The sequence below is a fragment of the Phragmites australis genome, chromosome 2 (genome assembly GCF_958298935.1).
Source record: "Phragmites australis chromosome 2, lpPhrAust1.1, whole genome shotgun sequence".
Taxonomy (NCBI): domain Eukaryota; kingdom Viridiplantae; phylum Streptophyta; class Magnoliopsida; order Poales; family Poaceae; genus Phragmites; species Phragmites australis.
The window spans coordinates 48,053,928-48,081,463 of NC_084922.1; the positions used below are offsets into that span (position 1 = coordinate 48,053,928).

Below are 27,536 nucleotides of genomic sequence, written 5' to 3' on the forward strand. Positions count from 1 at the left end.
ATTCAGGCGGGACTTGAATGGCCCAAAATTAGTCACATGGAATGATTTGTCGGCTCGTCTCACCAACATCACATTGTCTGGGGGCCAAGATGAGTTTAAATTGAGCCTAGATAAATCTGGAAAATTCACAGTTAGCTCTGTGTATAGGCCTCTGTTGCAAGGTGATAAAACAATCCAGAATAGTAAAATATGAAAATTAAAGCTACCATTAAAAATAAAAATTATTGTGGTATTTACACAAAGGGGTTCTATGAACAAAGGATAACCTAAAAAAAGGCAATAGCTAAGAGATCAAAAGTGTTGCTTTTGTTACAAACCTGAGACGATTAAACACCTCTTCTTTAATTACCGTTTCACACGTTCTACATGGTTAATAGTTCAGGTAGCATTAAATCTTTACCAACCGCGAAGTGTTCAAAATATATTTGGGAACTGACTTTGGGGTTTTAGTAAAAAATTGAAATGCTATATATTGATGGCGGCGGCAACCATATTTTGTTGGTCGCTATGGCTATATAGGAACGACATTGCCTTTAACAAGAGGAATTATGTTTCTCTTTTGCACGTTATTTTTACTTATACACACTAGCCCTGTTCGTGATCAGTACTACATCAACAGAAATACTACGAGTTGATTACTATAATATGTACATGATTGGAGCGAGCGGCTATGGTGCTCTTTACCCGGTTAGATGATAGTCTAGACTCCGCATCTAAACCTAAGTAGAATAATTTTACCTAAGAAGATGTATTTCTATCTTGTTTGAAACTTATTTTATGTGTCTCATGTAATCTCTTGTTCCTTATATTTGGTTACGTGTATTATTGAATCTCAATAATACGGAGGACGAGAGAACACTCTTCTACGATTATATTATTTTGATGTAATGATAAGAGTTAATAAAGCTTTAAAAAAACCAAAGGCCGACAAATTGTGTGGTTACCATAAACAAGAAATCAGCCAACACAAGGTTAATGCACAACGAAATAAGGCGGGGCAGAGACAGATGAGAATATATTATAGTTAACCATGAACGTAGGTGCTACTGTGCCAAGAGCCAATGCATCAAACAGCAGAGGAGAGCATGGCTAACTATGATAATTAGTGAATGATAACCAAATTAGTGACAGGGGAGCACATTGATTGTGGCCCCAATGGAATCCGTTAAACAGAGATCAGTGCTAAACTAACTAGTAACTAATGAAACTGTGAGCAGAGACTACCAATCTACCATGGGCTCTGGGTACCAATGGAATATACAACCTTTCTCCTGTTCCTTCCACAACTACTGTAAGTTACTGCTGCTTTGGCTCATTTCTTTGTTTTTGCCTTCTTGGCTAAATGACCTGTCTTGCGCTTGTGACGGCTGAAATCGGAGACAAACCTGAATGTCTGTTCACACCCTGGCTCGTGGCAAACGTAGGGCCTGTCTCCCGTATGGACCCTCATATGCTCTGTCCTTGCCCATGTCCACTTGAATGCCATATTGCAACCCTTCCATGAGCATTTCAGCGGACGGTCATCAGTGTGAACCTTACGGTGCTGCAGCAGATACTTGTGCGAGAAGAACTTCCTGCGACAGCCCTTCGCTGGACAGATATCACGCTTATGCAAAGACAGTTCCTGTTTTGTGCCAAAACTCATCGAACAGCCCTCAATATTGCATGTGTACTCTTCTTCATGCTTTGGAGAACTTGGGGCCCTTCTACTTTCTCTACTTTTCTTCATTTGCTTCTTTGCTTCTACTTTAGTCTTCTGCTTATGTACAGACAGCTGCTGTTTTGTGATTGAACTCTTAGAACATCCCTCGACATCAGATGGTTGTTCTTCTTCATCCTTTAGAACAGTTAGACTTGGAGAACTTCGCTTTTCTCCTCTAGTTTTCTTCGTTTGCTTCTTCGGGGCTACTTTAGTGTTCTGCCTTATCGATCTTGCTCTCGAATGGCTAGCAGAATCATCATTATCCTCTTTAACCATTGACTTTGGACGGCTAGCTGGACCATTTTCCTCTTCTTCCATCTTTGATTTCAGCTTGTTTTTTCTATTGGCAATCCTAGAGCTACTACGGAGTACCATCCCAGCTGGTGATGGGGAGGAGTCTTCTGAAGCATCTTTTAATGCTTCGGAATTGTCCTCTTCAGTATGTTTTGGCTTCTTGGTGTTTTCTTTCTCCACAGGTTCTTTCTCTCTCTTGCTTGTTTGTTCTACAACTGTTCTGCTACTACTCTTTCTTGTAGAGGCTTCTGCAGCACCTATAAATGACTTGGAATTGTCCTCTTCAGTATGTTTTGTCTTCTTGGTGTTTGGTTTCTCCACAGGTTCTTTCTCCCTCTTGCTTGTTTTTCCTTCAACTGCCCTGCTGCTACTCTTTCTTGTGGAGGCTGCCTCTCTACTTGAATTGTCAACTGCTTCAGCTTTGGGTTTCTGATCAAGATGATATCCATCTGTTTCTTCTGGCTCGCGACTTTCAATCCTGTGTGCCAAGTAAGGATGGACCTGGTTTGACATCCATACTTTCCCGCACCACCGGCCAGCCAAGACCACTTTCTTCTGCCTGCCTTGTCTTCTGGCATAAGTCGTCAGCTTTACTGGTGAGTTATTGGGAGAATTGCAGCCAAATGCCTTATAGATGACTCTGTTGTACGGCAATTGCTTATTGTATAAAGGAGACTTAGCAAGATTAGCACTATAGTAAAGGTTAATACCCAGTTTTACAGCCCAATCACTATTTGTTAGTATTGCTTCCTCATCTCGCACAACTTCCTGTATCTTCTCCTTGTCCTCCATGCTGGCCTCTCTGAAATAAATGTCCTTCCAATCATACTCAACTTCCATTTCTTCAGCCAACAATCTTGCTTCTGCTTCTATTTTGGGATATTCTGTACAAATCATAATAAATGAGTCATTTGAGGTTTTGCTAATGTTATTAACAGTTGAAGCAATGAAAGTATGAACCTACTTATTCTCACTTTACCAATGTTGAAGGAAGTATAACGTGCTTTTGAATAAGAAAGGATGACAACTTAGAACACCATGTTGGATGGCTCATGCATTAATGTATTCAAAGTGTCATTGCTCGGTCACGATGAACTCAGTCTTGAAGAGCACGTAGCAAGTGCTAAAAATAGTAGATAAAGAAGGAAATTATTGCATGACATTCAATGACGGCGACTAAGCAAGCCTAGGGACTGACCTGGATGACATAAAAGAACAATATGGGCACCGCCGATAGTTTGAAGTTGCTTTTCAACCTCGATAGCATGTTCAAGACAAAATGCATGCATTCTTGATGAATCCTTATCAGATTTCACGATCGATGTAGCTAAGTTGTTCATCATAATTGTAGAGCTTCTGTTACCATCCATAGAGATTGTAGCACTGTTATGACTAGCATCATAATCTGTTACACAAAGTGGTTCCATTGAACTCTTGTTTGAGCTTGATGGTTCAGATTGAACCTTCTTTTGCATTGAGGAATACATATCTTTTGGTTGAAAACCTTCAGAAAGCACCATCTTAAGTTGATACTTATTTCTTGTGCGAACACCTATTGGTCCATTCAAGGTATTTGGGCATCCGATACACTGTGAGCTCTGGGAAGATGGCCGTTGTTGGCATTCTTTGCTACTTGAGGACACCTTTGTTCCATCGCAATCAACATTACTTGAACTACTTGTACTATTGGGTTGTGATTCAATCATGTTACTCAATAATTCATTGGAGTCATTACAGACCTGAATTTTTTTGTTCAGAACATCTTCATCAGAATCTGATTGACCTCCATAAGCTGATGCCAAAAGATCAAGAGCAGAATTCCTATTCAGAGGTGCAGCATCAGAAATTATTTTGCTGCCATTCAGTTCAAAATCAGACCCTGCATGTTAATTAAAAATACATACCTTGCATCAGATTAAAATAATGATTTATGCCATGAACCAAAAGAAGCTAAGGTGGAATACCAATTGGAATACGGAATAAACTATAAATTCAAATAGAGCTACACAAGGAAAAATGAACATCCATGCTACAAACATCCACAAGCCCATGTGCCTCTCTATGCGTTTGGAATTGTCTACGATGAGCCCCTGGATGCATGCAGAAAGACTAATATCACAGGATTAGGAATCAAACATAACAATGGCATCTTTATTCAGTTCCATGACAAGAAAAATGCAAGGAAATAACTCCAAAACTAAAACACCAAAGGTAAGCATAATCAAAATTCACCAATGGAGCACAAATTTCTAGCTAATATCTCCAAAAATCATTAACTATCCTGAGGTATAACTGCCGGACAGTGGCATAATCTCAGAGCCTCATGAATGCAAGTTGCGAAGCTAATGCTGGTTATTTTGTTAGTTGCAGAGTGCAAAAGGAGGTTATGTTTTTTTAATAAAAAGTGCACGGGGCCAAATCTACATCTGTTATTTTACCTAATTCTGAATAGTCGGTTATTTCAGGAGAGCAAAAGACATTCTTATTTTTTTGGACTACTTCCTAAAAGATCTAGCAGTAGAAAATCAGTAACTTAACACATACAAACGTTTTATTTTATTTTAAGGAACAGGCAAAACGTATGCAATATACATTGAAAGATGTATGACTTACATAAAATGCCATTACTTGTGCTCACACTTCTTAATGCATCTGCCAGATGACTTTCTCCAGAACCAACAAGTTGATTATTGATCAAATTATAATCAGCAGACATCAACCATTTTGCTGCACACTCTGTTGGTTTGATCACAGCCACACATGAAAAACTCAAAATCCCACAAGTGATACAGGACAATAAACCCTGATCTAAAAGGCCAGCAGCACTGATAAAATCGGCCTCATCAATTTCTGCATTATGTGCATCTAGGGAGCTAGACATGTTTACACAGTCATGCATACATGTTGTAGGTGGGAACTCCTTCCCTGAGCAGACTGATAATGAACTTCCTTTGGATGAAGACAATGCCCCATTCTTACCAAGTGCTCCATTCAGTGGTAAGCATCCTGAGTCTTTTGGTGCTTCTCCGTTACTGCACAGGCCATCCGTCATCCTAAATTTAGTTTTTGACTGAGATTTTGAGAGTAAAGTTGATAGTACAGGACCATCATGGGCATTTGTTGGAAGAATAATGCAAGAAGACCCATCACTCAGAAAATGACTAAGCAGCTTATTGTCCTCAATAACATTTCGGACAAATATCTGTTTGACCAATTGTTCCCCTTCACCTTTCTTCTTCTCCTTTAATCTAGAACTCCGTGGTTCCATAGCCCCACTGGACATATCCCTAAAGAAGTTAAAACAATCAAATAAAGATCCAGATGCACATACAACAAGGGACTTGGTGAAGCGTAGAAGAACCTATAAAAGAATGCAGCTTCAATAGCAGACAAATAATTACCAGATCGAAGCATTATGTCATTAAGTAATGGCTACTGTAATATACAAAAGCAGAAAATATTTTGCAACTTATTTTTCCATATTGCAGAAATGGAAATGGAGAATCAAATATAGACACCACTTAGAATAGAGCCTTGAATAAATTAACACACTGAAGTTCTTGATTGCACACGTACTATTGTTGGTGATAACATAATGAGAGTTAGACCCATGAAAAGGCAGGCTCTACAACCAAACTGGACTGTGAAACAGCTTTCATTTTTCTTTCTTTCTTTTTGGGTGGGATGCAGGGGGACAAAAACGATATCATGAGAAAAGATCTGCACCATGAAGCATGTAAAATATGAGAATACCTCAAGCACATTGACAGTGCAAGTTCATAGAGCAATTGATAGTGTGAAACCATGGGAGGACGATTGATTGAAGCTCTGCGGACTGCTGCCTCTTTCGCGACTCTCAACCATTGAGGAGTAGCTATATTTGATGCTTCCCCACAGTTGAATCCTGCCCAGATACAAAAAATCCTCACAAGGCTGATTGGAAGAATTAACCACAAAAGGCAGCAAAGCGATGACCGACAGCCTAAGTTTGCTTTTCCAGTGGCATGTGATAGAAAAATCCTATTGCGGTCATATGCACATGCACTGTTATGTTCACAGAAAATATGCATCTTGCATTTGCATATTACTAGCCAGTCTAGCTGGCATAGATTGCCGAGGACTCCATAAAAGGGTAAAATCAAAGATCTTTATAAAAAAGGTAATAGTTCATTATCTAGAGAATAAATGATTTCCTTTGATTAGCAAACGCCAATCCCAATGACAAATGTCCTACAGTTGTCTAGTCTAAAACTCAAACAGTCCAGAGATACCTCTGTTTTTCCCGTTACACCTTGTATCCACTAAATATTAATGTTGAGGCCAAAAAGGTGTTCTTTCCCGCCATTTAATTTCTAATAAATAGGTCGGTATGAAATGAGTATAGCATTTGCAAAAAACACCTCACTGACTTACTGTTTAAGACACATCTAATTCCATATGTCTAGGGACAAAAAGGATTGACATCAAAGCATGAGTTGGGCTGGCATACTTGGGTAAGAAGTGTATCAGACATATATATATATATATCGCTTTAAAACAAAGGCTATTCTCTTCTCTTTTTTTTGGTGAGGTAAAAGAGAGGATTTTCAGTGAGGCTAACTCTCGACAGTGCTCACCATGACTGAAACCGCTGTGATATGATCCGGGGAAAGTGACTACGAACTCCCCTGCATTCTGCACCAATCTGTTTCCACGCACAGAACTAAGCGTCCATCAACCACCAAACATATCAAAAGAAGTCATTCAGTAATAGAAGGAAGTGGTAGCACCACCTGCAGCAGGGAATCCCTGAGCCCACGAGCACTTCAGGGGACAGCACCGTCGTCTTGTCCCCCAGCATTGCAAACGTTTCTGGACCCCAAATCACAATTCCGAAATATACATCACCTGACAGTTCCAACAGCAGAAAACAGAGGTTCTACTGAAAACGACGAAATGCCGCCGCCTCACCTAAGGAGTTCACCTCCCCGCCGTAGCCGTGGACGCGCACCACCTCCTCGAACGCGAGCGCAGCGTCGCACGGCACCCCGTACCACGTCTTGGGTGCCCCGGAATGCATGTAGTTGAGGCTGTGCAGGTCGTGGTCCTCGACGTGCCACGCGAACCAACTGAACATCATGGCAACGTAGAGCATGGGCGAGGTGACCCCGGGCACCTCCTCCCGCATGAACCGCAGCAGCGAGCCGGGGCTCCTGGCGACGCCGCGCATGTTCCACGCCGTCTCGCCCACGTTCCCCTGCGCCGCCGCCGCGAGGCAGGGTGCGAACCCGGAGCCGGGCATGTCGCTGGCGTACTCCACGGCGACGGGGCGGTCGGCCGCGGAGCGCCAGAAGAGCGCTTCGACGTCGAGCGGCGAGAGCTGCTTGGAGGCGGGGACGTTGAGGCGGGCGAGCAGCGCCTTGCGGGAAGCCGCGGCCTTGGCCTCGAACTGCGGGAGCGTGTAGCGGTGGGTGGAGAGCCAAACGGGCTTGAGCGCCGGGCGCGGGCGGCGCGGGCAGAGGCCGAGCTGCTGGTGGCGGGTGGGGAATGTCGGGGAGGCGTCGTCCGGGTGGAGCGCCGCGAAGGAGCGGGAGAGGTTGGCGAGGGTGGTCCGCTTGGGCGGCGGCGGGTGCGGGGGCACCACCTTGCAGATGCCGAAGGGCGCGGCGGCGGGCTCGATCTTGAGGAGGTAGGCGATAGGGTCGGCGAAATCGGCCGCCGTGGGGCGGAACTCGGGCGCCAACGGGAGGGACTTGAGCCACGGGGGCACCTGCTCGCCGGACGAGGACGGCATCGCGCCGGCCGTTCCTTCGTCGGGTGGGGGTTCGATCTCGCCGGCGGGCGGGCGAGCGCGGCGTTACTCGCGCATTCGGTCGGAGCAGAGCAGGGGTTCGTGGGTTTGGGAGTGCGAGGGGCAGGGGAGAGGAGCGCGTGCTTTTACTGCAACCGCCGCTGCGCTGCTGTTGGTGTTGCCGCTCGCCCGCGGAGTGGCGCTGCCTGCCTGCCTGCGGCGTCTCGCTGGTACAGTGCAGGGATGCGGTTGTTTTGCAGTTGTTCGCCGCGGACAGTTTTTGTTGTGTTGTGGCACCTGGTGGGCTTTGCTGCGTGGGGGCCCGTAAAGGGAGCTGGCTAATCAGCGTGCGCTTGAGAAGTCGCGGCCCACTCCCGATAGCAAAACGCGAGTTTTTTTTTATATTTTCTAATTTAAAAAATTAAATAAACAGCTCTCGAATGAAAAAATTTACAGAAATAGATGTCTACCGTCCTCTCAAAGAGCTACAGCTCTTTCAGAGGGTGGTAAGGATGCCACGGTGATAAGCACAGGCCTTACCGCCCTCTCATCCCTTGCAGCCAACTGAGAGATGGGTAGGTACCGTTCCCGCGATCAAAGTACTCAACCCTCAATTTTCTTTTCACATCTCTTCTGTTGCTCCAAAAATTTTAAATTTTTTTATATGTTCCATAATCCATGTGCAACATTTAATTGGATTCACTTTAAAATCATGTGTATAATTTAAACTAAAATTCTTTTAAAAAATGTATTTTTATAACTTCTAGAAATTGTTAGGGCATCAAATAAATTCTTAAAAATCTAGAAAAATTTACTAATATTCTTCTTATATGATAGAATAATTTCTAAAATTATTTTCAGCCTTAGGTTATATAGTTCCTTTGTAATGCATCATTTATATGTATTTTTATAATTTCATGTGATATTCTTTTTTAACTTAATTTGAATTCAAACATATATAAATCTAGTGCTAAAAATAATTTTAGAAATTATCACATCACATAAGAAAAATATTAGTGAATTTTACCAGATTTTTAAAAATTTATTTGAGGAACTAACAATTGCTAGAAATTATAAAAGTAGTCTTTTTTGAGAATTTTAGTTTAAATTCTACACAGAATTTTTAGATGAATTCAATTAAAATAGTTTACACATGGATTATAGAACACGTAAAAAAATTAAACTTTGAAGTACTGGTCACCACGAGTTATTGTTCATGCACGTGGGCTTACCGACCTTCAGATGGCTGTAAGGACTAACCGCCCTATAAAAAAGCGGTAAGAGTCTGTGATTGCGGGCAAACTGCTGGCAGTAAGGGCTTAACCGTCCTATGAGAGGACGGTAAGGGCTTAACTGCTCCATGAAAGAGCGGTATGCGGCTATTTTTGTAAATCTTTTCATCCAGAATATATTTAAATAAATTTTTATGTTAAAAAATAAAAAAATAAAAAAACTCGGCGCGTGGCGAGCAAGCCGCGGGGGCAAGGCCCGCGTGCGTGCGGGACCTGCGGCGTTGTTGGGCTGGGCTGCGGTGTTGCTGGGCTTCTTTTTGCAAGTTTGGCTTAAAAGTTTTGTGAAAAAAGTTCGGAGTAAAAAAGTTTTGAGAAATTTTTTTGCACTTTTGAGAAAAAAAATTTGAGCAAAAGTTTGGAGAAAAAGTGTTGGCGCAAAAGTTTGGAGGAAAAGTTTGAAAAATGCTTCGAAGCAAAAGTTGAGCTCAAAAGTTTTTAAAAAATAGTGATAAATTTTTTTAAAAAATTAAAAAAAAGTTCCGAGAAAATTTTCGAAAAAAAATTATCGAGAAAATTTTCAGCATAAACTTTCTCAACAAAATTTTCAACCTAAAAACTTAAAATTGGCCCGGACCAATGCGGCGCTGCCGCCCTCACACACGCGCGAACGCACAGATCCGTGGGCCGTCGGACAGGTCGTTCGCTCGTGGGCTCGGTGGCTCGCTCACGCTCGTACAACTGCCCCGTGAGGCGCTCGGACAGCCTTGCTCGCTTGTGTGCGACCGAGCGCTCACACGCATAACAGGTTTTTCGCTATGAAAGATCATTGATTTTATTTGATTTCAGCATGTGGCACTGCCATGGAGGGAGTAAAAGCACGCCTTTTTTGCGCAGGTTCTTGTGCACTGTCCCCCTTGTAAAACCTGGAATTCGATGCCTATAAGTTGCTACTATTTCAGGATTTGGTTTGGTTACAGGACATGAGTTTAAACAGAAGAAATGGAATCACTAATTGGCGGGTTCTATAGCAAGTTAGGTAGCAAGCGATTTTGTCATGGCTCGATCGGAAGAGATGGGCGGGGTGGAAGCGGTTATTTTAACATAATTTTGTGGGATAACTCCGACACTAATATACAGATCGGTTGGCTCACATGTCAACGGCAACGTCACGATATAATTACGTCATATGATCTGCTTACCAGTGGCAGTTAGATATGAGGAAAGAGAGGTGAGTAGAAGAAAAATATGTTAGTAGCGGGTGCCTGCGGATTAGGACCCTATTAAAAAATATCAATTGTGTGAAAAACAATGAAAAATTATGTGTCCCGAAGAAACACGACGAATCGTCATATTATGAACAAGTGGCATTCTTTTTTAAATGCCATGCTTCGAAGAGGCGTTCATATAGTTTTGCCGTTTTTTTTACAGCTTTGAAGAGTAAGCATTTGTTGCTATCTATCGGTAACTCGGTGTACAAGATTGACGAATGTATCCAAGGTAAAGTGCAACTTCATGACACCAAAGAGGTGATCTAAGGATTACAATTCGCTAAAAACAAGCTTTTTCTGATAACAATGTCAAACAAGAGACGAAGAGGAAAAAAGGTCAATCCATACGAAAGGAGTACATGATGTTGGCGGGGCGCCGGGGAGCGCCACGGGCCGCACCGTCGCCGCCGTCCGGAGTATCCCGGCCGCGCTTCTGGCCGCGTCCGCAACGGCATGTAAAACGGGCAGGCGGCGGCGGTTACATGGATGAGGTGCTGGGCCTCCGGCTGTCGGCACTGAGGACGTCAATGTCGTAGAGCAAGACCTCCGGGGCTTTCAAAAACCACGGAAGAAAAGTCCGCCGGTGATACGGGTGCCGCATGCCATCGGGGCCATATAGAGAACCTAACAAAGTGAAGCAAGCGGACGACAATAACTCTGTATTTGTTGTACTGAACTATTTTACCTGGTGAATCCTCGGTCAACCTCATCGACCGAAGAGCAATGCTATCTTTTGTACAATACATACATACATACACATATACATACATACATACATATATGTGTGTATATGTATATGTACATATAATATATACACACACAAATATATATATATATACTTTAGAATGAGTATATATATAGAGAGAAGGGAAAACTAGTCTATACTTCCAAAAGTACATACTCTGTAGTATGATATATTACATAAATAAATCAGATATACTCTTTTATCACTATAAGTATATTTATATACTCATTCTAAGATACTCCCATATGTATTACATGAAAAAAAAAATTGAAAGAAGTCTATTAATTTTAATAGATTTTGATAATACCTTTATATTTGTACATATAATATAATATAAGAAAAAAATATGTAAAAAAAAATATACATACCACTTGGATGATCTTATATAATCACATATTTCATGTACAAACCATTTATCATATGACATATTTCATATATTATGGTATATATATATATGTGTGTGTGTGTGACAATATATATTCCCAGAGTATCAAATATGCTTCATATATATACACACACGGTAAGTTCACAACGCGCACTCGTTATCACCCCCACCGCCTGCGCCATAAGAGAGGTGCCGCCCGCCGCTGTTGACCTGCTCAAAGCTGAGCACCGACGAGCTGGAGCTGGTGCCTGAGCCACCAAAAGCGCCATAGCCAACTTAGTCGTAGTAGTTGGTTGAGCCGCACCGACCTTTGTAGTTGTCGTAGAAGGTGAGCTGCAGGGGCAGGGCACCGCCAACATCAACGTCATGGTCATCGTCCCCGACAACGCCATGGTAGCCGAAGAGCTCAAGAGACATGAAGGAGGGCCCGTCGTCTTACATCACCGGCTAGAACTGTGGTAGCTCTTGTGGCGTCACAATGGCGCGCTTGCTGCTTTCCAGATGAGCCATCTAATCACTCGACTGCTTGATTACCTAGTTGCTAGCTTGCACTGTGTCACTGTCTACATACTTTGAAGTAGTGAGTTGATGTTTGTGAACAAGTTACAATCATAGAACAAAGAAGTACGTAAGTACAACTAGAGAAGGTACTGAATTACAACCAGAAAAAGGTACCGAGTTACGACCATATATATTTATAGTAACTGACATATCTTGTAGATCGTAACTATACTGTTTTTAAGATCGTAAATGGAGGTATGCGCAGTGGTGAACAAGTTACGATCATGTGACAAAAAAAGTACATAATTATGACTAGAGAATGTTATCGAGTTGCGACAATACATATTTATAGCAACTGATATATCTTGTAAATCATAACTATATTATTTTTGGATCGTAACCGGAGGTGTGCGTAGATATGAATAAATTACGATCACATGATAAATTTGTATAAATACGACTAGATAATGTTACTGAGTTGCGACCATATATATTTAATCGTCCAACATCTGACGCATTAGTCTAATATGATCTTAACTGGAGGTGTGTGTATAGGTGAGTTACTATCATATGATAAAAAAATAGTATAAGATGACCATACATATTTATAGTAACTAATATAATATAGAGAGTATCATAGTAGGGAGTACATACTCATACTAGTTTTATTTTTTATATATATATATATATTCTACACCTAAGATGTTGAATATTTTTCTAAGCTATGGACCCAACAGCCCAACCCGACACAACCCCAACTTCCCACCCGAACCGCCCTTCCTCCAACCGTGCCACTTAATCACGTTAATTAATTACAGGGCTGCTAGCATCCGAACGTCCGATCCGAGCGTAGCGTCGAACAGGTCCTTGAAACATTGTCAAAAAACTTCTGCAACATCTAAAAAATACTTTTGCAATATCGAAAACTAACTTTTACAACAACAAAATGCATACACCGAAAATGTAATTAGTAGGCCCAAAAAATTATACATTTGAGTTAATTTCGTCAGACGATGTGTGAAACATTCTCGAAGAACTTCTGCAATAAATTTTCATAATATCTGAAATATTAAAGATACGAAAATATAGAAATTAACTCGAATAGATAATTTTTTCAGATCTAAATCTGCACATAAGAGATTCCGGGATACAATCTACGAAAATAACTATAGCAACAAATTTTCATAACGTCTGAAACATTCGAGATGCGAAAAATATAATAATTAACTCGAATGGATAATTTTTTTATTCCGGATATGTACGCAAGAGATTCGAGAATGCAACCTACGAAAATAATTATGGTAATAATTTTTTATAACGTCTAAAATATTAAATTTGAATGTCTAAAACATCGAAAATAAGAGAGAGAAAATTAACTCAAATAAATTATATTTTTAGATTCAAGTACATGGATCGGCCCAACAAAACATCATATCGCTCTAACCTTACGTAGGCAAGCATTTCCGAATTAATTAGCACCTGACCGTACTTCTACTTCCCAATTGCCCCTGCCTGCGTCAGACTGCGCTCCACCCCCACTGCTCCACTGCCCCTGATTTTCCAGCGCAAACTCACGATCCCTCCTCATGCCCGAGACCATAGCAGCGATGGAAGGATCCAACCGAGCCTCATCTGGCCACATCTGTCATGGCCGCCGCCACTACTATGCCCAGGCCATACGAGGGAACAAGGGGAGGAGTCGGACGCCCAGGTTGAGGGAATCCTGTTTTGAGGGTCTGGTGGCCGAGATTTGGATGGGAACCGGTTAGCCACAGTGGAGTAAGGTGGCATGGCGAGGAGCTTGGGAGAGGATGCTCGAGCCTCTGGGCAGGAGGAAGAAGGTTGTGTCAGAGAGGATGAACTACTGAAGGATGAAGGGATGCGCTACTGAACCAAAGAAAAGATGAATTACTAAACCATGAAAATATATGATCAACTACCGCCACGATTTTCCTGTGGCTTAGAGTTGACTATTGAAGCACGAAAAATTCACTATTGCTTGGAATTATTGATGATTACTGAATCTATAAAAGTAGTACTACTGACAAAAAATAACTGAAGTGTTGAATGAAATTTGATATAGGTTGGAACTAATGAAAAATTTGCTACCACATGGATGCTTGGAATTACTGAAGAAAAAATTGCTATGACATAGATAGAAGACAGAAAATAATAATTGAAGCTTGTAAGGACAACTACTGAATTCAAGTCATAGCAAATTCCAAATCATGGTAAAATATGTCGGTAGTTGGAAAGTGGAAAGATTGACAACTGAATGGATCAAAATTACTGAAAGGATGAACTAATGATGAATTTGTTATGGTAGTCAAAAATTGCTATGGCTTGAAATTACTGACAACTAATATTGAGTTATTGAAACCTAGACGAATGAACTACTGATGACGACTACTAATGACTACCAATGAATTACTAAAACATTACGAGACGACTGAAAGAAAGGAGAACTACAAAAGCATGAAAGGACCTATGAAGGAAAGGACTACTGCTGAAGGAAATGAGGAAATATTGAATATAAATAGGATGAACTACTGAATCAGGAAGGTCGCTTGCTTCCTACTCGCAGCAAAAAATGTCAGCAAAAAACTAAACGCGTCTCATTGTGGCTGTCAGATTGATTCTTCTGCGCCTCAACTGTTTCGCTTCATCTGCAACTGTTCCGATTTCCAACGCTTTGGTTTCGAGAAGACGGGGACTTCGCGTTGTTAAAAGCGTACCACAAACGAGTTGCATCAAGCGGAACCTTTCAGTTATTATTACTTGACCAACACCGGTCCGCTCGGTTGTCAAACACTCAGATAAGTACATCGATGTTTTAGCAATCACAACAACTCTGGTCTGAAACATGCGCGTTCTTTCTAAAACGAAAAAATCTTCCATGTAAGCAGGCATGAGGCATCTAAGAATAGAATCTGGGTTACAAGATACCTTTCACCTGTAGTAGCAAAATCCACTATGCTACAACTTGCAGCTAGCTTTACAAGTACCCCTGTATGTCTACTTCTCTGCCTATCATCAGCTGAACGTCCCAGCCATTTCCGTGAGCACCAGAATAAGTCAGATCTCGGCTGTGACAGTCCCAATAACGAACATCAACCTCCCATCATCTGTCAAACTTGTCCGATGCACCAGGCAGTGACGCTGCTCGAGATCAGGAGGATGTGGCCTGGGAAGCAAGAAATGTTGAATATTTTGCTCGCTCTATCTTGTAACGTTTTAGCTCTTTGATTGCCGCCAGCAGCACATGCAAGGAAACTGGTGCAAAAAATGGCTGCAGAAAGTATCATTTTACAACTCCATCAGTCTCAGCTATAAAATGTAAAGTTTTATGTATTCCGAACTGAATCTAGTTTCGTTTATGATTGAATAGCATGCACCGACTGAACATGCACAGCAATTTAAATGTACACTATATAACTGTCATTTCAGCATTCTACAATTCTCTTGCAGACTGGTAAGCTATAATTCTGATGTAAAATCCATGATCGAAGCATAGAACAATAAGTATGTTGTTTACTTTACTTTCAGGAAACATTTTCAACTGACAGAAGTCTGTAATAGTGTACTAACCATATAAATTGCAAAATAATGCTCTATTGAAGCATAACTGATTGACATAATGGATGGATGGAAAAATGCATCCTCAGCCAATGCCCTCGCTCTTGTTGCAGATACTGTACAACATCACAATTCTCAGCAAATTCTCATAAAAGTTTAAGTAGATTGTGCAAAACAAATTATCATTAACTTGCCTGCTGAAGAGTCACTTATTCCTAGAGTTGCGTTTTGTTGAGCTAAATTTGCAGCTTCAAGAGAAAGCTCAACCTGGAAAACAAAATGTAAGAAGTTAGAACAAACTTGGGCTCTCTATTAAGCGACCTTATGCTATAATCCAGATTGTAAATAATTAGACCACCTATGTACATGTGTGTTAAGCACAAGGTAAGATACAATCATATATACCATGCACGGGAATGATTAAATGAGCATGCATGTTATCTGAATGTTACATACTTCTTTTGCTGCAAGCATTCACTACCAAAGGGGTATAACAATAAAAACTAGGTTACAGATCAATGAGCTATCCATTTAGCAAGAGTGATAGAAGGACAAACCTGTCTTCCAATTTCATCCATGACAATCATTCTCGGAAGAGATTGGACCTGCCAACAGAAATAACATTAGTGTATGTCTGTGTGCAGAACAGCCTTTTCTATATCATTAAGCATTACTTTAAAATGGAGCCATACCAGACTCGAAAGAGACTCCAAGGTGGTGAGACATGACAACAGATTGGAACATGCATGGTGTCGATATAATAAATCTAACTCCCTGCAAGATATAAGAAGAGGAGGAAATAAGAAACACGATAATGGCAATAAGAGTCCTAGATGTTTATTTCTGGAAACAAAACTTAGAATTTGACAAGTTCAAAAATCAACCCCAAGCAACTATTGGACTTCTTGAATTTGGTGAATGCATGACATGAAACGTATGATTTGTGATTGTCAACACTTGTGTTTAAAACAAATTGCTGGGACATCTAGATTGGCGGATGCTAGCCGGTTCACCCTGATTGATCTTAAACTTAGAGGTCAAAAAGTGAGGTGTCTCATTCTATAGTGTATTGCCTATAAGCAATGTGGTGCATAGTACAGTGCTGACGGTTTGAGAATACAAAATGACTTAATAAGTATGGTGCCAAAATGTAGTCCAATTGGACAATAAACATGAAATAGAAATTACAGAATGTAAGATACTGTGTTTCGCCATAGCAAAATGATTTTTGTACGGTGGTAAATATAGCAAGGCAGGCAAGAACCAACAGCCTTACCATTCTGTGAATCCCTTTTCACTAGCTATAAATTTAGGTATCCCGTCCATGTCTTGTGCAAGATAATTTGGTTTTAGACCAAACAACTGCCTTAGTTGCCCAATGAAGATTTCAAGAGTCTCCATAAGTTCCTGTTTCATGTAGCCGCCTCAGCAAATACTGCTCTTGTAAACAAGGCATTTCAGGACTCAGGAGGGTGACATTTGCATATGAGAATGATGGGATATCAAAGAGGCAAGACAATGATCAATTCGACACACCTGAGATGACATTTTCTTCCGGGTCACCTGAGTCTTCTTGGAACCAAGTGAACAGTCCGGTGGGTTCCAGATAAGAACACCTCCCCACATCTATGTAACAGGATAATGCTGTTAAGCAAATAGCAAGATGGCTAACAGAAAGAAGGTAGTAGTGCTTTTTTTAACAGATAGGTACAGTAGAACTTACTGGGGATACAAATGCATTAGTTTTTGAAAGCCCGCCATCAGGAAGTTGCAAATACAATGGGCATTCCCTTGCAGATGGAATGTATCTGATGATTATATTGAATAAACGGTTCAGATGAGAATCCAGAAATGTTTGTACAACTAAAAGCAAACCAAAAAATCAAAAAATTTATCAGTGTACACTAGACACTTGAAAAATCATAAAACTAGGTGAAAATATGACAAATTCTGCAACGGGTTCGGTTCGTAGGCTTTCACTAAATTTTAAAAGAAAAAACCAAACAGCATGGCCACACCATATCTACCAGAAGTTTGACAAAGGAAAAGGGAGAGTGCAACCATAAACAAAAGGGGGAAATTCGGAGCAGGAGGAGGATGGTAAAAGAAAATGAAAGGAAATACATTCTGCTAATATTTTTTATAATTTGTTGGAGAAAACAAATCATATCATGTTTCTGAGACTCCGAGTAAAGTGTAATATACAAATACAGCAACAAAAACAGAGACAAATATGCAAGTCTTATCAAAAGAACATACACCACAAATTGAAGAACTTTTGATCGCCCTGTAGCTGAAATTGATGTATCCAAGTGCCACTCATTTGAATTTACCTGTCAATGTCATATTTTCATGACAAGATTAAATTGGTGGATCTGGTAGTTAACCAATACACATGCTTGCAGGAAGCTATCCATAGAATGCAGTAACGAGCAAGAGCAAATGGTTTCTACAAGACAAGTCAGAAACATACAAAGAAAGGAATGTCTCCCATACTAAGGACGTTGCCACCCAGTTTATCATCAGAATAAGAATAGGACGACTTTGGAGTGTGGTACAGAACCTGAAAAGAAGTGTGCAATTATTACTCATAAAATCGACGGTATTAACACAAAAATAATCGCCATCACTTTAACAAGAATTGGGAGGAATTAGCTTAGTTCAAGTAAGGCAAATTTGCACCTGACTCTCTATATTAATTTCTGCAATTGGTCGCAGTGCCTCAACCAAAGGATTCAACATCCTCTCACCAATCTTTTCAAACTCCCTGTATTCAGAATGCCTAAGTGTAAGAATATCAACTGCAGCAGCAGCAGCAGCAATAAACAGAAAACTAGTTTCATCTTTGCAAGCGGCTAAATACAGCCTACAGAACATGTAACTGATCTAAATAAGGAAGATAGCACATGCCCCCCATAGTCAAGATTTCGTAATGCTTTGCACAAGTATCTTATTGATGTAGTCTAATATGTTGTGCTTACTTAAACAGCTATCATAGAACACAAAAAGTATGTGATATGAACTTTTCTAGCAATACGATATAGAAGGGAATATCCACACAACAATAAAGCAACAACAAAAGGTATAGGTAAGTCGTGAGCCTTGTTCTTACCAATCATACACCCAATCGCTAGGATCAGCATTCAACAAGCTAAAGGACAGAACAACATTCCCATCTGATCCAACTGGCATGAACTCGCCTTTGCCAATGCCCGCCTCCCCCTCCTCAATACCGCCATTCATGAAATACTTGGCAAATACCTTCCCCATAACTGATACAGCCTCAGCCTCGTCAACCTTCCCCACCAGCCAAGCATGCCGGTGCTTACCAACCACAACCCTCATTCCCTTCCCATCATCAGTTTCCAAAACGACAACAGTGTAAACCCTCATCCCATCCCTGCCGCCACCGTCCAATGCCGAGTGCAGCAATTCATCGAACACCTCATCACCACGCACCAGGTCCGCGGTGGTCACGGCACCGCAATGCCAACGCGAGCCGCCGCCGCTGCTAGAGCAGACACCCGCTGAATCGACGGTGACTGACACCGAGATGTTACCAGCAGTGGAGGCGGTGGGGAGGAGATGGAGCTGGGCCGAGATATCCCGCTCGAGGCGACTGGCGAGAAAGGCATCAGCGGGGCTAGGGTCAGAGCGGAGGAATACCGCGTGGATGCCGCAGGGGAAGGAAGGCGGGTTGTACTGGAGGCGGCTGGAGAGGGCGGCGATCGCGTCCGACGGCAGTGGCGAGCGGTGGATCTCGGTGGATTTCAGCAGGAAGGGCAGTCCTACAGAGACAGAGAGATGCGCGCGAGTCATACAGAGAAGAGCGAAAACCCTAGCCATGGGATCCGGGGGAGGTAGGGGTCAGTACCGAGGAGGAAGGAGAGGAGGACGGATGCGGTGAGGACGAGGCGCTTCGCGCCGGGCTTCGTCGTGCGCAGCGGCGGCTTACTGATGCTGGAGGAGTTGGGAGCGGGAGTAGACGGGCCTCCGGAGGCTTGGCTGGAGGTGGAAACGGTAGGTGGCCGTGGGGCCTCGTCGCTGGCGATCTCCGCCATCGCTCAACTGACCGGAGGTCCGGCCGGCGGTCGTGGAACTGCGAGGGGAGCAGCGTTGCTTGCCGTGACTGTGGTTAGCCGACCGACATGTGGGATCTGTAGTTTGGACAGGTGGAGTACGGGCTGCGAATGTAGCAGCGTACTTCAAGTTGAAGGCCCGGTCCAAGAGCTCGCATGTTTGCCGGACCAGAGAAGGCCTTAAAGCCAACTAGGAAGCAGCCCAGCCCAACTTTTCCTTTGTGTTCCGCAGTTCTTCCACTTTGCACCCCTCTTCAACGAACAAAAACATTTTCGCTTTGTTTGAAATTTGAAAAGGAATTTATTTACAGTTCAATAAGAAATAAGGTGGTTGCCATCTTTTAACCATTTGTCTTTTACTTTTTCTTCACTTGGATAGGCATCTAATGGTTCACGGTCGTCTCTAACCTCCCGATGACTCCCTCGCGCTCGTGATCCCCGCCTCTTAATCGAGTCCGTATTCATCCTACCACCGAATTTGCTCTCGCAGCCCCTACCACGCTAAGACGCCCCATCCCATATTGGCCCACCGACTGTCCTCCGTCGCCCCGCTCGCACTCGTCTTGTTAGACCGACCTGCTTCCCTGAACATCCCTCTAAGTCCAAAAAGCACACCGATGATCCCAAAAAATTCATCCCTAAACGCTAAACCTCACCAACCGCCGTCGTCTATTTCACGCTTCTAAATTTCAGATATTTAAAATTTAGGAAGCTTTAAGAAATAAGTGTTAATTTCACGTAAAAAACATCCAAGCGATTATGGCAAAGAAAGATCGACTGGATTTCGGGGAAAAAATTGCCGAGTGATGTATACGATGCCCGTGTGAATAAATTAAAAAGCTAAAGTGTGCAAGAGGCCGTTAAGCCAGTAGCCCAGTATCACAAGAACCTGGCAGGCTCTCATGCGTGCAGGCAGCTGGCACAGCAGCAACACGTTCTACTTGTGGTCACACTTTGCATTCTCGGTCGAGACTTGCCGGATGCAGAAGAATTATCCACGCACGTTTTTTCCGCGAACGGTACGAACCAAATCGATGAATCAGCAGCGGCGGACAGACAGCACCGGATCTCTACGCTATCCGATCAGCTCCCCCACATGGCACATGCGGCTGCTGCCGACCTGCCGCGCGCCGAGGCATGGACCCCCGGCGGCCGCGCGGCGCGGCGGGTGGCGAGACGCCGGGCGTGCGCGAATTCCGTTTGTTTTTTGGCGGAGTAACATGGCAGATTGGATACGTGCGTCACCGTCCGCGCCGATCTTGGTCAGTGGCGGCACATGCGCCGCGGATCGGCACCCGGCGGTGCGGGAGTGGGGCGCTCCTCCCTTCGCGGCACGAGTTCAGGGGATTGGGCGGAGCTGCCGAGCACCGGATAAGCTCGAGCCAGATTTCATGTCGCTGTCTCTGGTCTGGGGCCTGCACTGCACTGCACCTGGTCAGGGCCTCAGGGGCGTATTTCACGCTTGCTGTTCTGATGTGCTCCACTGTTGCCGACTTGTTGCTGTCAAGTCTCCAACGTGAGATGTGGAGGCGTGAAAAGTGAAAACCAGAAGAAGGAACGCGGGCGCCGGGGTTCAGTAGAACTGTACAGGCAGCAAAGCCTTGAAAAATACTGAACTTTTCAACGCTCATCGTGCTATCAACTGTTAGCAATGCCTTGACTCCTCGAGCATTCTTTTTAAAAAAGTTCAGGTTTACGGTTGGCAAGTTGCTAAAAGCAAGATTTAGCCGAATCTGTGCGGTTCAGTGCAAGCTGGCGATTACATGTTTGGTAACCGTAAACCTGCTGCTGTTTGGCATAGGTCAATTGCGACTTGAAGGGCAGATGTACATCAGTACATACAAAGATAAACTGGCCCCTAGGGGTTATCAGTTATCAAGCTTCACCTGGTAATCTTATCCCCGCCTAACTCACACATGTTTGGCAGGCTAATTTCCCTAAACCCTGAACCAAACGAAACCTAATAGGCGTAGAATGCCTTGAAAGTGGTGAATTTTTTCCTCCTTGTTATCAATTGTTCTATCACATAATTTGCTTTTGCAATATTCATCCTCAAAAAACAGACTTTTTTCTTCAAAACAAAAAAATCCTCGCAGTACAGATCATGTCCTTTTTCCCGAGAATAGTACACGGCATTTCCTTATTCTGCGAGGATTTTGTAAGTAGTAGTTAGCGGTGGGTAGGGCGGCTTGTTAAAGCAGATTTCTGTCCATCTTTTGCGGTTCAGTACAAGCTGGCATTTTTCTTTTTTGTAACAAGAGTCTTCCAACAGTTGCGCCGACTTTCTCCACCCATAAAATTTTGCCACTGGGCTACAAACCCATCCGCAAGGTCGCAGTTTTCTATGTGTTTGGTATCCGTAAACCTGCTGCTGCCTAGTTGGTCAATTGCAACTTGAAACAGCAGGTGTACCGTGTACGTCAGTACATGCAAAGCGAAAACCGAGCAACGCAAATTAACTGAGCATGTCTGCACTTCAGTACAATCTGAGCTGATGGAGAAAATGAGGATATATACTAGTATCTAAAAAAGAAGGCAAGGAGTAAAATTTACCGAGCATCATATGAACTGTATTGCCGATATCAACAAAAGAATATATACAGAGAATTAGCACAAACACTAAGCTGCGATTAAACCTTTCACAGTAATTTACAGCATGTGTTTTTGGAATTTTATATCGATCCTATGTTGCAAATGTCTCGATCGATTGGTCGAATTCAAGCCCTCAAACTCAGCAGGCTCTGAACATTGCAGTCAGACTGAGCTGAAAGCTTCGCTCTGTCGCTCACGCAAACAAACTGAAAGAAGAAGAAAGCGGGCACGAAAATTCAGGGGATCTCTACACTTGGATGAAGGAGTGGCAGGGCACCCCCATGAGCTGCGCCAAGGTGGTCGACCTGAGCTTCCTCTCCTTGACGGCTGGGTCTTCCAGGAGCAGCACCTTGTCCTTGTCCTGGACGCCCACCATGTGCAGGTGCTCGCAGTCGTCCCTCTCCTTCCCCCTGTACAGCAGCCTCTGCTCTCTGGGCCACAGGCCGGTCGCTAGTGACAGCATCACCTTCAGGTCGCCTGCAATGGAGCAATCGCAGCTTAGTAACGAGCGCCAGAATTTCCATTTTCATCGCCTAAACGGTAAAGAAAATGGAAACCAGAGAGGCATGCAATGCAATGCAGGGCAGGGACGTACCGAAGGTTGCCGTGGCGTCGATGGAGACGTCGTGCCACTGCCACCCGGTGGAGACCCTCACCAGGATGGCCTCCACTGCCGCCGCGTCCTCCTCCGGCGACCGCCTCTTCTGCACCAGCATCCCGCCCGGCCGCACCTCCCATTCGATCTTCTCGTGCTCGGCGACCATGGCGCAGATGTCCGCGCCGCCGCTGCTGGTGCTCCTGGAGCGGCTCCGGAACAGACTCCTCGGGCTCGGAATCTTCACCATCTCTGCGGCTCTAGCTGCTCTGCTCTCTGTTCTGTCTCTGTCTCGATCTCGGTCGGTTGATCACTGGCTGGTTGCTGCGGGTGCCGAGAGTAGCTAGCAAGGCCTAGGATTTTAAAGAGGACAAAAGAGAGGTTAAAGGTGCCGTTCGGATAGGAGGTGGTTTAGAATTTGTGGTTAACGGGGTAAGCGGTTGTAACGTTTGAATTTTAGTTATTGATTTTTTAATAAAGTTTTAGCTTCTAAGCATATCAAAAATTAAAAAATCTTTTCTCAACCTACTTCTTAACTTCTAGATCATTCCAATCACAACTATTTTCTCAGCCAACCAAAAACCATCAAAAACTAGATCAAAAGTTAGCCCTTTGAATAGCTTCAGATTTTTTTAAAAAAATAAAAAAGCCTATACAAACAGTACATAATACCATCTCCAACAGATATTCTAAAAATCCACCCTCTCTAACACTATTACAGCATTATCTATTTTTTCCATCTCCAACAACTACCATATTTACTACCTTTTATTATTTTTCATCTCTCCTCGGACCCACAGTCATTCACTAGCTACAGTATATGGCCTCCTTTTTCCATCTGCAATTTTGCCGACGTCCAACTCCTTCTGTATCCCTGTAGCTCTATATGCCATACCCGCTGGAGATCGATGCAGCCGACTCGGTAAAACGAGAAAACAGTAGTCGGCACAGAGATATGACAACTTCTATCGATCCTGCTGGAGACACCCTAAGTCGCGATGGGAGCAAGATTTTAATGTTAATTTTTTTAGCTTTTTTTATTAATTTTCTTATTAATAGTCCATAAAACTAGATTTTCAAAAAGTAACCCTTCTAGTCACACCGAGTTTCATCGTATGACCATGATTGTCACGCTAGAACACCCCTTTGTCACTTTATACGTATCGGTGATGTGGCAGCTTGTGTCACGCAGGTTCAGTCCTGAGATTTTGGTGGTTTGAGATAAAACTAAAAATGACACCTATTGAATTAAAACATAAAAATATTAAAGATGATATTCAATACATTCAAAAAGTTGTTTCTGACAAACACTTAAATATATAAAAATAACAGCCATCTTAAACACTTTCTATGGATCATTTTAAACAATTTATTATAATATTTCTAAATGTGAAGATATTGATGAATCCGATCGCCGTTGAACAAAGCAGACATGACTGTTTTAAAAAAAATCATAGTTCAAAGATCAAATAGCATAATACTTCAATATTTTCTATGGCAAAATAGAGTAGCCAATAGCAAGATAAGACTCGCAGAGAACAAGTTCTTTTTTGGTAAAATGAAATAAAAGAGAAAACTTTTTTGACGATGGAATTAGCAAGTGGAACCATTCTCTTAACTTCCTTGGCAAAGCTGACGGTTTTTGTTTTGAACTTGGTTACGACGCTGCAGAACGCATCGGTGAGCTCGCCATGCGAGGCGTCCACCCAAGACGCCGCCTTTGAAGAGCTCGCAGTGGTCGAACGGCCCACACCGGTCGGTGATGACATGGTCTGTCACGTGGCACCCGAAGGAGGAGAGGGTCACGGTCGAGGATGCGTCAAGGAAGTCGAGCAATAGCTCCAGTGTGGCGTTGTTCGTGCCCGCGCTCACCAACGCCAGCACCACGTACACAGACGCTGCTAATAATGTGACGTTGCTAGAGCAGATGAAGGATGTGGTGGTGGCAGTTGGCGAAGGCGCAAGGTGCTTGGCGAGGCTACGTGCGAGGGCCATCTACCATCCATTGCTGACATGTTGTTGTTAGTGTAACAGGTGAGGGGTGCCCCACCAGGCAGACTCTGTGCTGCAAAGTGTCAGCCGAAGGATAGATATCCTCAAGATCATAGTCTCACATTGCAATCAGGACAGGGCTCTTGCGACCAGTCCTCTATTCGCAGAGCAAAGCCCTGTGATCAGCTCCTGCTAAGCGTAGGGCAGATACTCACATAACCAGTCGAATCATATTTAATATCATCCACTCAAGTGTTTTTCTTCCCCAAGCACTCCCTTTCGACGAGTAAGATCGTGGGCATACGTGGTGTACCACAGCACTTAATGATGTAGGATTACCTTGCAAATGAGCGTGATGGCGTTCGATGGATAGGATAGGGCATGCAGGACGATCAAAGCGGGACAGACGTGCATATCTATCATTATGATGGGCTGAGTTTAGTTGGCTTTATTAGATATAGATCTGCCATAGAGTTTGACATAGTCTATTTATATGTACATATTTTTTCCAGTATATAAAATGAGAGAACTTAGCTTGTAAAAGGACAGAGAATAAGTTTATCTAACTCATAAGAACATACATAAGATATAGGACTATTATCTCATAGGAGATCCAAATATGGATAAAGTCCATATGTTCTTGAACCCATTCGATTCAATCCCAAGAAATGTAGATCAACATACTCATCGTCTGGTATACCCTGAATTCGTTGTCAGAAACCATCTCCCGAGAGTTGCGAAAGAACTAAAGTAGCAAAATTGCTTCTTTAGATCTGCCAAAGGCTAAAGCCTATACATAATCATGTAATTATGACTATAAGTTGATTAGAATTTAGACGGATGCATTTTATTAGGTCATAAATAATATATATGTATATCTATATGGGAGGGACCCGCTTACCCTCCTTCGAGGCCGGTCTTAATGTCACACCAACTACCTTTGTGTGATTAGCTATCACGCCAATTGAGGTGACGCCATTGACTATCACAACAATCGAGGTGGCGTGACCACCCATATATTTCTACACACCCAAGCTTCCCTCCCCTCACTCCCTTCCCATTTTTCATCCTCTAGCATGAGTCTAAGCCTAAGCCTAAGCATGATCATAATCGTGGCTCTCTCTTCTCCTCTCAATCCACTCCAAATTCATTCTAATCTGATCTCAAACCGTTGGGGATTTCGTCGAGATGTCTCTAAGTTAACTCCTCTACCCTAGTCAAGGTAGCATGACAGCCGATAGCATCAGAGTGGTTAGCGTGACACAGGTTGTCACGTCACCACCACGTGTAAAACGAGTCGGATACATTTTAGTGCAATAGTCATGGTCACGCCAATACACGTGGAGTTATATGTGGTAATATGGAACTGGGCGTGATTAAAAGGCAGAGACGGCGAGAAGGTTGAAAAGGCAACGGTTTTCTGAGACTTTTCGCGTGTTAGGGAGATGAAGAACCGGAGAGGGAGAGTTGTTGAATGCGTGGGCACGGCAGCGTGGCGGTTGGAAGGGGCAGCACATGGGGAGGTGACAACTGACAAACACGGTTTTGCTTGCATGAATGGCGGGGCCGGCGGAATCAATCGCCCCGGCAGTTGGCTGGTTACGGGCTTACGGCTCACTATTCTGCTCAACGGTGGCATCTTTTTTAAGCAGCAGACAGCACTGTTCATTCCACATTGTCGTACCAATATGATGTTTCATCTTTAAGCAGCAGCCAGTGATTAACTGATTAAATCAACGTCTAATGCAAAACGTAGCTCTGGACATTGTAGACGGCCGAAATACGTCTAGGAACCATGCATTCGCACGTACAGCAGCAAGCAGCAGCACGTGAACATGTTGTGACGAAGGGGAGACCATTCACGTCAGCTCCTCCCTGGCGCTAAGGCGCTAAGATCATCTCCAACAGCTACCTCAAATCTTCATCCTCAAAATACTATTACAGCATCCTCTATCACTAACACTGTAGCAGTACTATATCACTGAATAGAGGATTTATTAGAGATGAATTTCTATGCTACAGTATACCGCAAAACACTGTAACATTAGAATCCTCAAATTTGGAGACTCCGTTAGAGATGGCCTAAGCCGCCGCTAGCCTTGTGGTTTAGCCGGAATCAAATGCATCTGGCTAGAATAATACTCCCTAGCGGATACAGTATACATTTGGATTTGGGCGTCGCGTCAGAGAAGACAAATTGATCTCTTCCCTGATGATTGCTGCGTCGGACAGCACATGGCGCTGGGCCTCCGGTGCCGTATTCTAAGCGCTTCGCTCGCCGTTCCTGGCACAGGCGAACAGTAGTTGATGTCCTGTACTTAATCTGCACGTATACTAATGCATACGCCGATGCGAGCCGCTGAAGAAACGCCACGTTGCCTAATGGTGCCAATTTGACATGGATTGTTTAAGTTTCAGAGGGCTTCTCTGTGCTACCGATCGATCCGATTCTTGCGGTTGTTTCTCCCAGGCATGCGTCGTCGGGTGCAGAGTGCAGACAAGGGAGGGAGGCCGTGCGGTCGGTGTTGCGATGGTTCGGTGGCGACGTGCTTCTTCACGGAAGCGACGCCTGCTCTCCTCTCCTCTCGAGTAGGTCGGGGTAGTTCAGGCTTCACAGTTGGCGACGACACCTGGTCGTAAGTTAAATTTCCGCTAGTCATATAGTTATAAATTATAAGTTTTATAATATTTTTATTATTTCTTATCATGTTTTCTTTTTGTGTGCATTTGGCTATATACAGTGGAATACTGTAATAATCAATAGTTGGTTGTATGCATCTCAAGTAAGATGCTTTTATCTATTTT

At 43.2% G+C, this 27,536-nt stretch overlaps 3 protein-coding genes across 3 annotated transcripts; all 3 read right to left on the reverse strand.

Annotated features, from left to right (window-relative positions):
* Positions 1-1,002: 1,002 nt before the first annotated feature.
* On the reverse strand, positions 1,003-7,995 carry LOC133909407 (lysine-specific demethylase JMJ705-like). The gene is made up of 7 exons (XM_062351829.1): positions 6,947-7,995; positions 6,769-6,847; positions 6,613-6,680; positions 5,750-5,900; positions 4,610-5,283; positions 3,195-3,875; positions 1,003-2,880 (listed from the first exon to the last, which is right to left on the reverse strand). Exons 1-7 carry the CDS (start codon positions 7,767-7,769, stop codon positions 1,313-1,315), a joined length of 4,044 nt encoding a protein of 1,347 aa, XP_062207813.1. The 5' UTR covers positions 7,770-7,995; the 3' UTR covers positions 1,003-1,312.
* Positions 7,996-14,647: 6,652 nt separating this feature from the next.
* Positions 14,648-19,635, reverse strand: LOC133909409 (uncharacterized). The gene is made up of 13 exons (XM_062351830.1): positions 19,348-19,635; positions 18,586-19,261; positions 18,156-18,240; positions 17,947-18,036; positions 17,733-17,806; positions 17,197-17,281; positions 17,010-17,099; positions 16,750-16,880; positions 16,166-16,247; positions 16,031-16,078; positions 15,668-15,740; positions 15,486-15,589; positions 14,648-15,186 (listed from the first exon to the last, which is right to left on the reverse strand). Exons 1-13 carry the CDS (start codon positions 19,532-19,534, stop codon positions 15,067-15,069), a joined length of 1,845 nt encoding a protein of 614 aa, XP_062207814.1. The 5' UTR covers positions 19,535-19,635; the 3' UTR covers positions 14,648-15,066.
* A 2,486-nt stretch (positions 19,636-22,121) lies between these two features.
* LOC133910204 (BAG family molecular chaperone regulator 2-like) lies at positions 22,122-23,091 on the reverse strand. The gene is made up of 2 exons (XM_062352714.1): positions 22,740-23,091; positions 22,122-22,621 (listed from the first exon to the last, which is right to left on the reverse strand). The coding sequence occupies exons 1-2, from the start codon at positions 22,987-22,989 to the stop codon at positions 22,392-22,394; spliced, it is 480 nt and encodes a 159-aa protein (XP_062208698.1). The 5' UTR covers positions 22,990-23,091; the 3' UTR covers positions 22,122-22,391.
* Between the last annotated feature and the right edge of the window lie 4,445 nt (positions 23,092-27,536).

Bases quoted from the DNA above. Each gene is read 5' to 3' on its own strand.
- LOC133909409 (XM_062351830.1), bottom strand. From the start codon at position 19,534: ATGGCGGAGATCGCCAGCGACGAGGCCCCACGGCCACCTACCGTTTCC. The intron at 16,881-17,009 runs GTGTGTCGAATT...TACATGAAACAG, and splicing joins GGAAGAAAATGTCATCTCAG to GAACTTATGGAGACTCTTGA. The intron at 16,248-16,749 runs GTAAGGCTGTTG...TATATCTTGCAG, and splicing joins GAAAAGGGATTCACAGAATG to GGAGTTAGATTTATTATATC.
- LOC133909407 (XM_062351829.1), bottom strand. From the start codon at position 7,769: ATGCCGTCCTCGTCCGGCGAGCAGGTGCCCCCGTGGCTCAAGTCCCTC. The intron at 6,681-6,768 runs GTGGTGCTACCA...GCGTGGAAACAG, and splicing joins TCAGGGATTCCCTGCTGCAG to ATTGGTGCAGAATGCAGGGG. The intron at 3,876-4,609 runs GTAAGTCATACA...ATTAACATGCAG, and splicing joins CACAAGTAATGGCATTTTAT to GGTCTGATTTTGAACTGAAT.
- LOC133910204 (XM_062352714.1), bottom strand. From the start codon at position 22,989: ATGGTGAAGATTCCGAGCCCGAGGAGTCTGTTCCGGAGCCGCTCCAGG. The intron at 22,622-22,739 runs GTACGTCCCTGC...GCTCCATTGCAG, and splicing joins CGACGCCACGGCAACCTTCG to GCGACCTGAAGGTGATGCTG.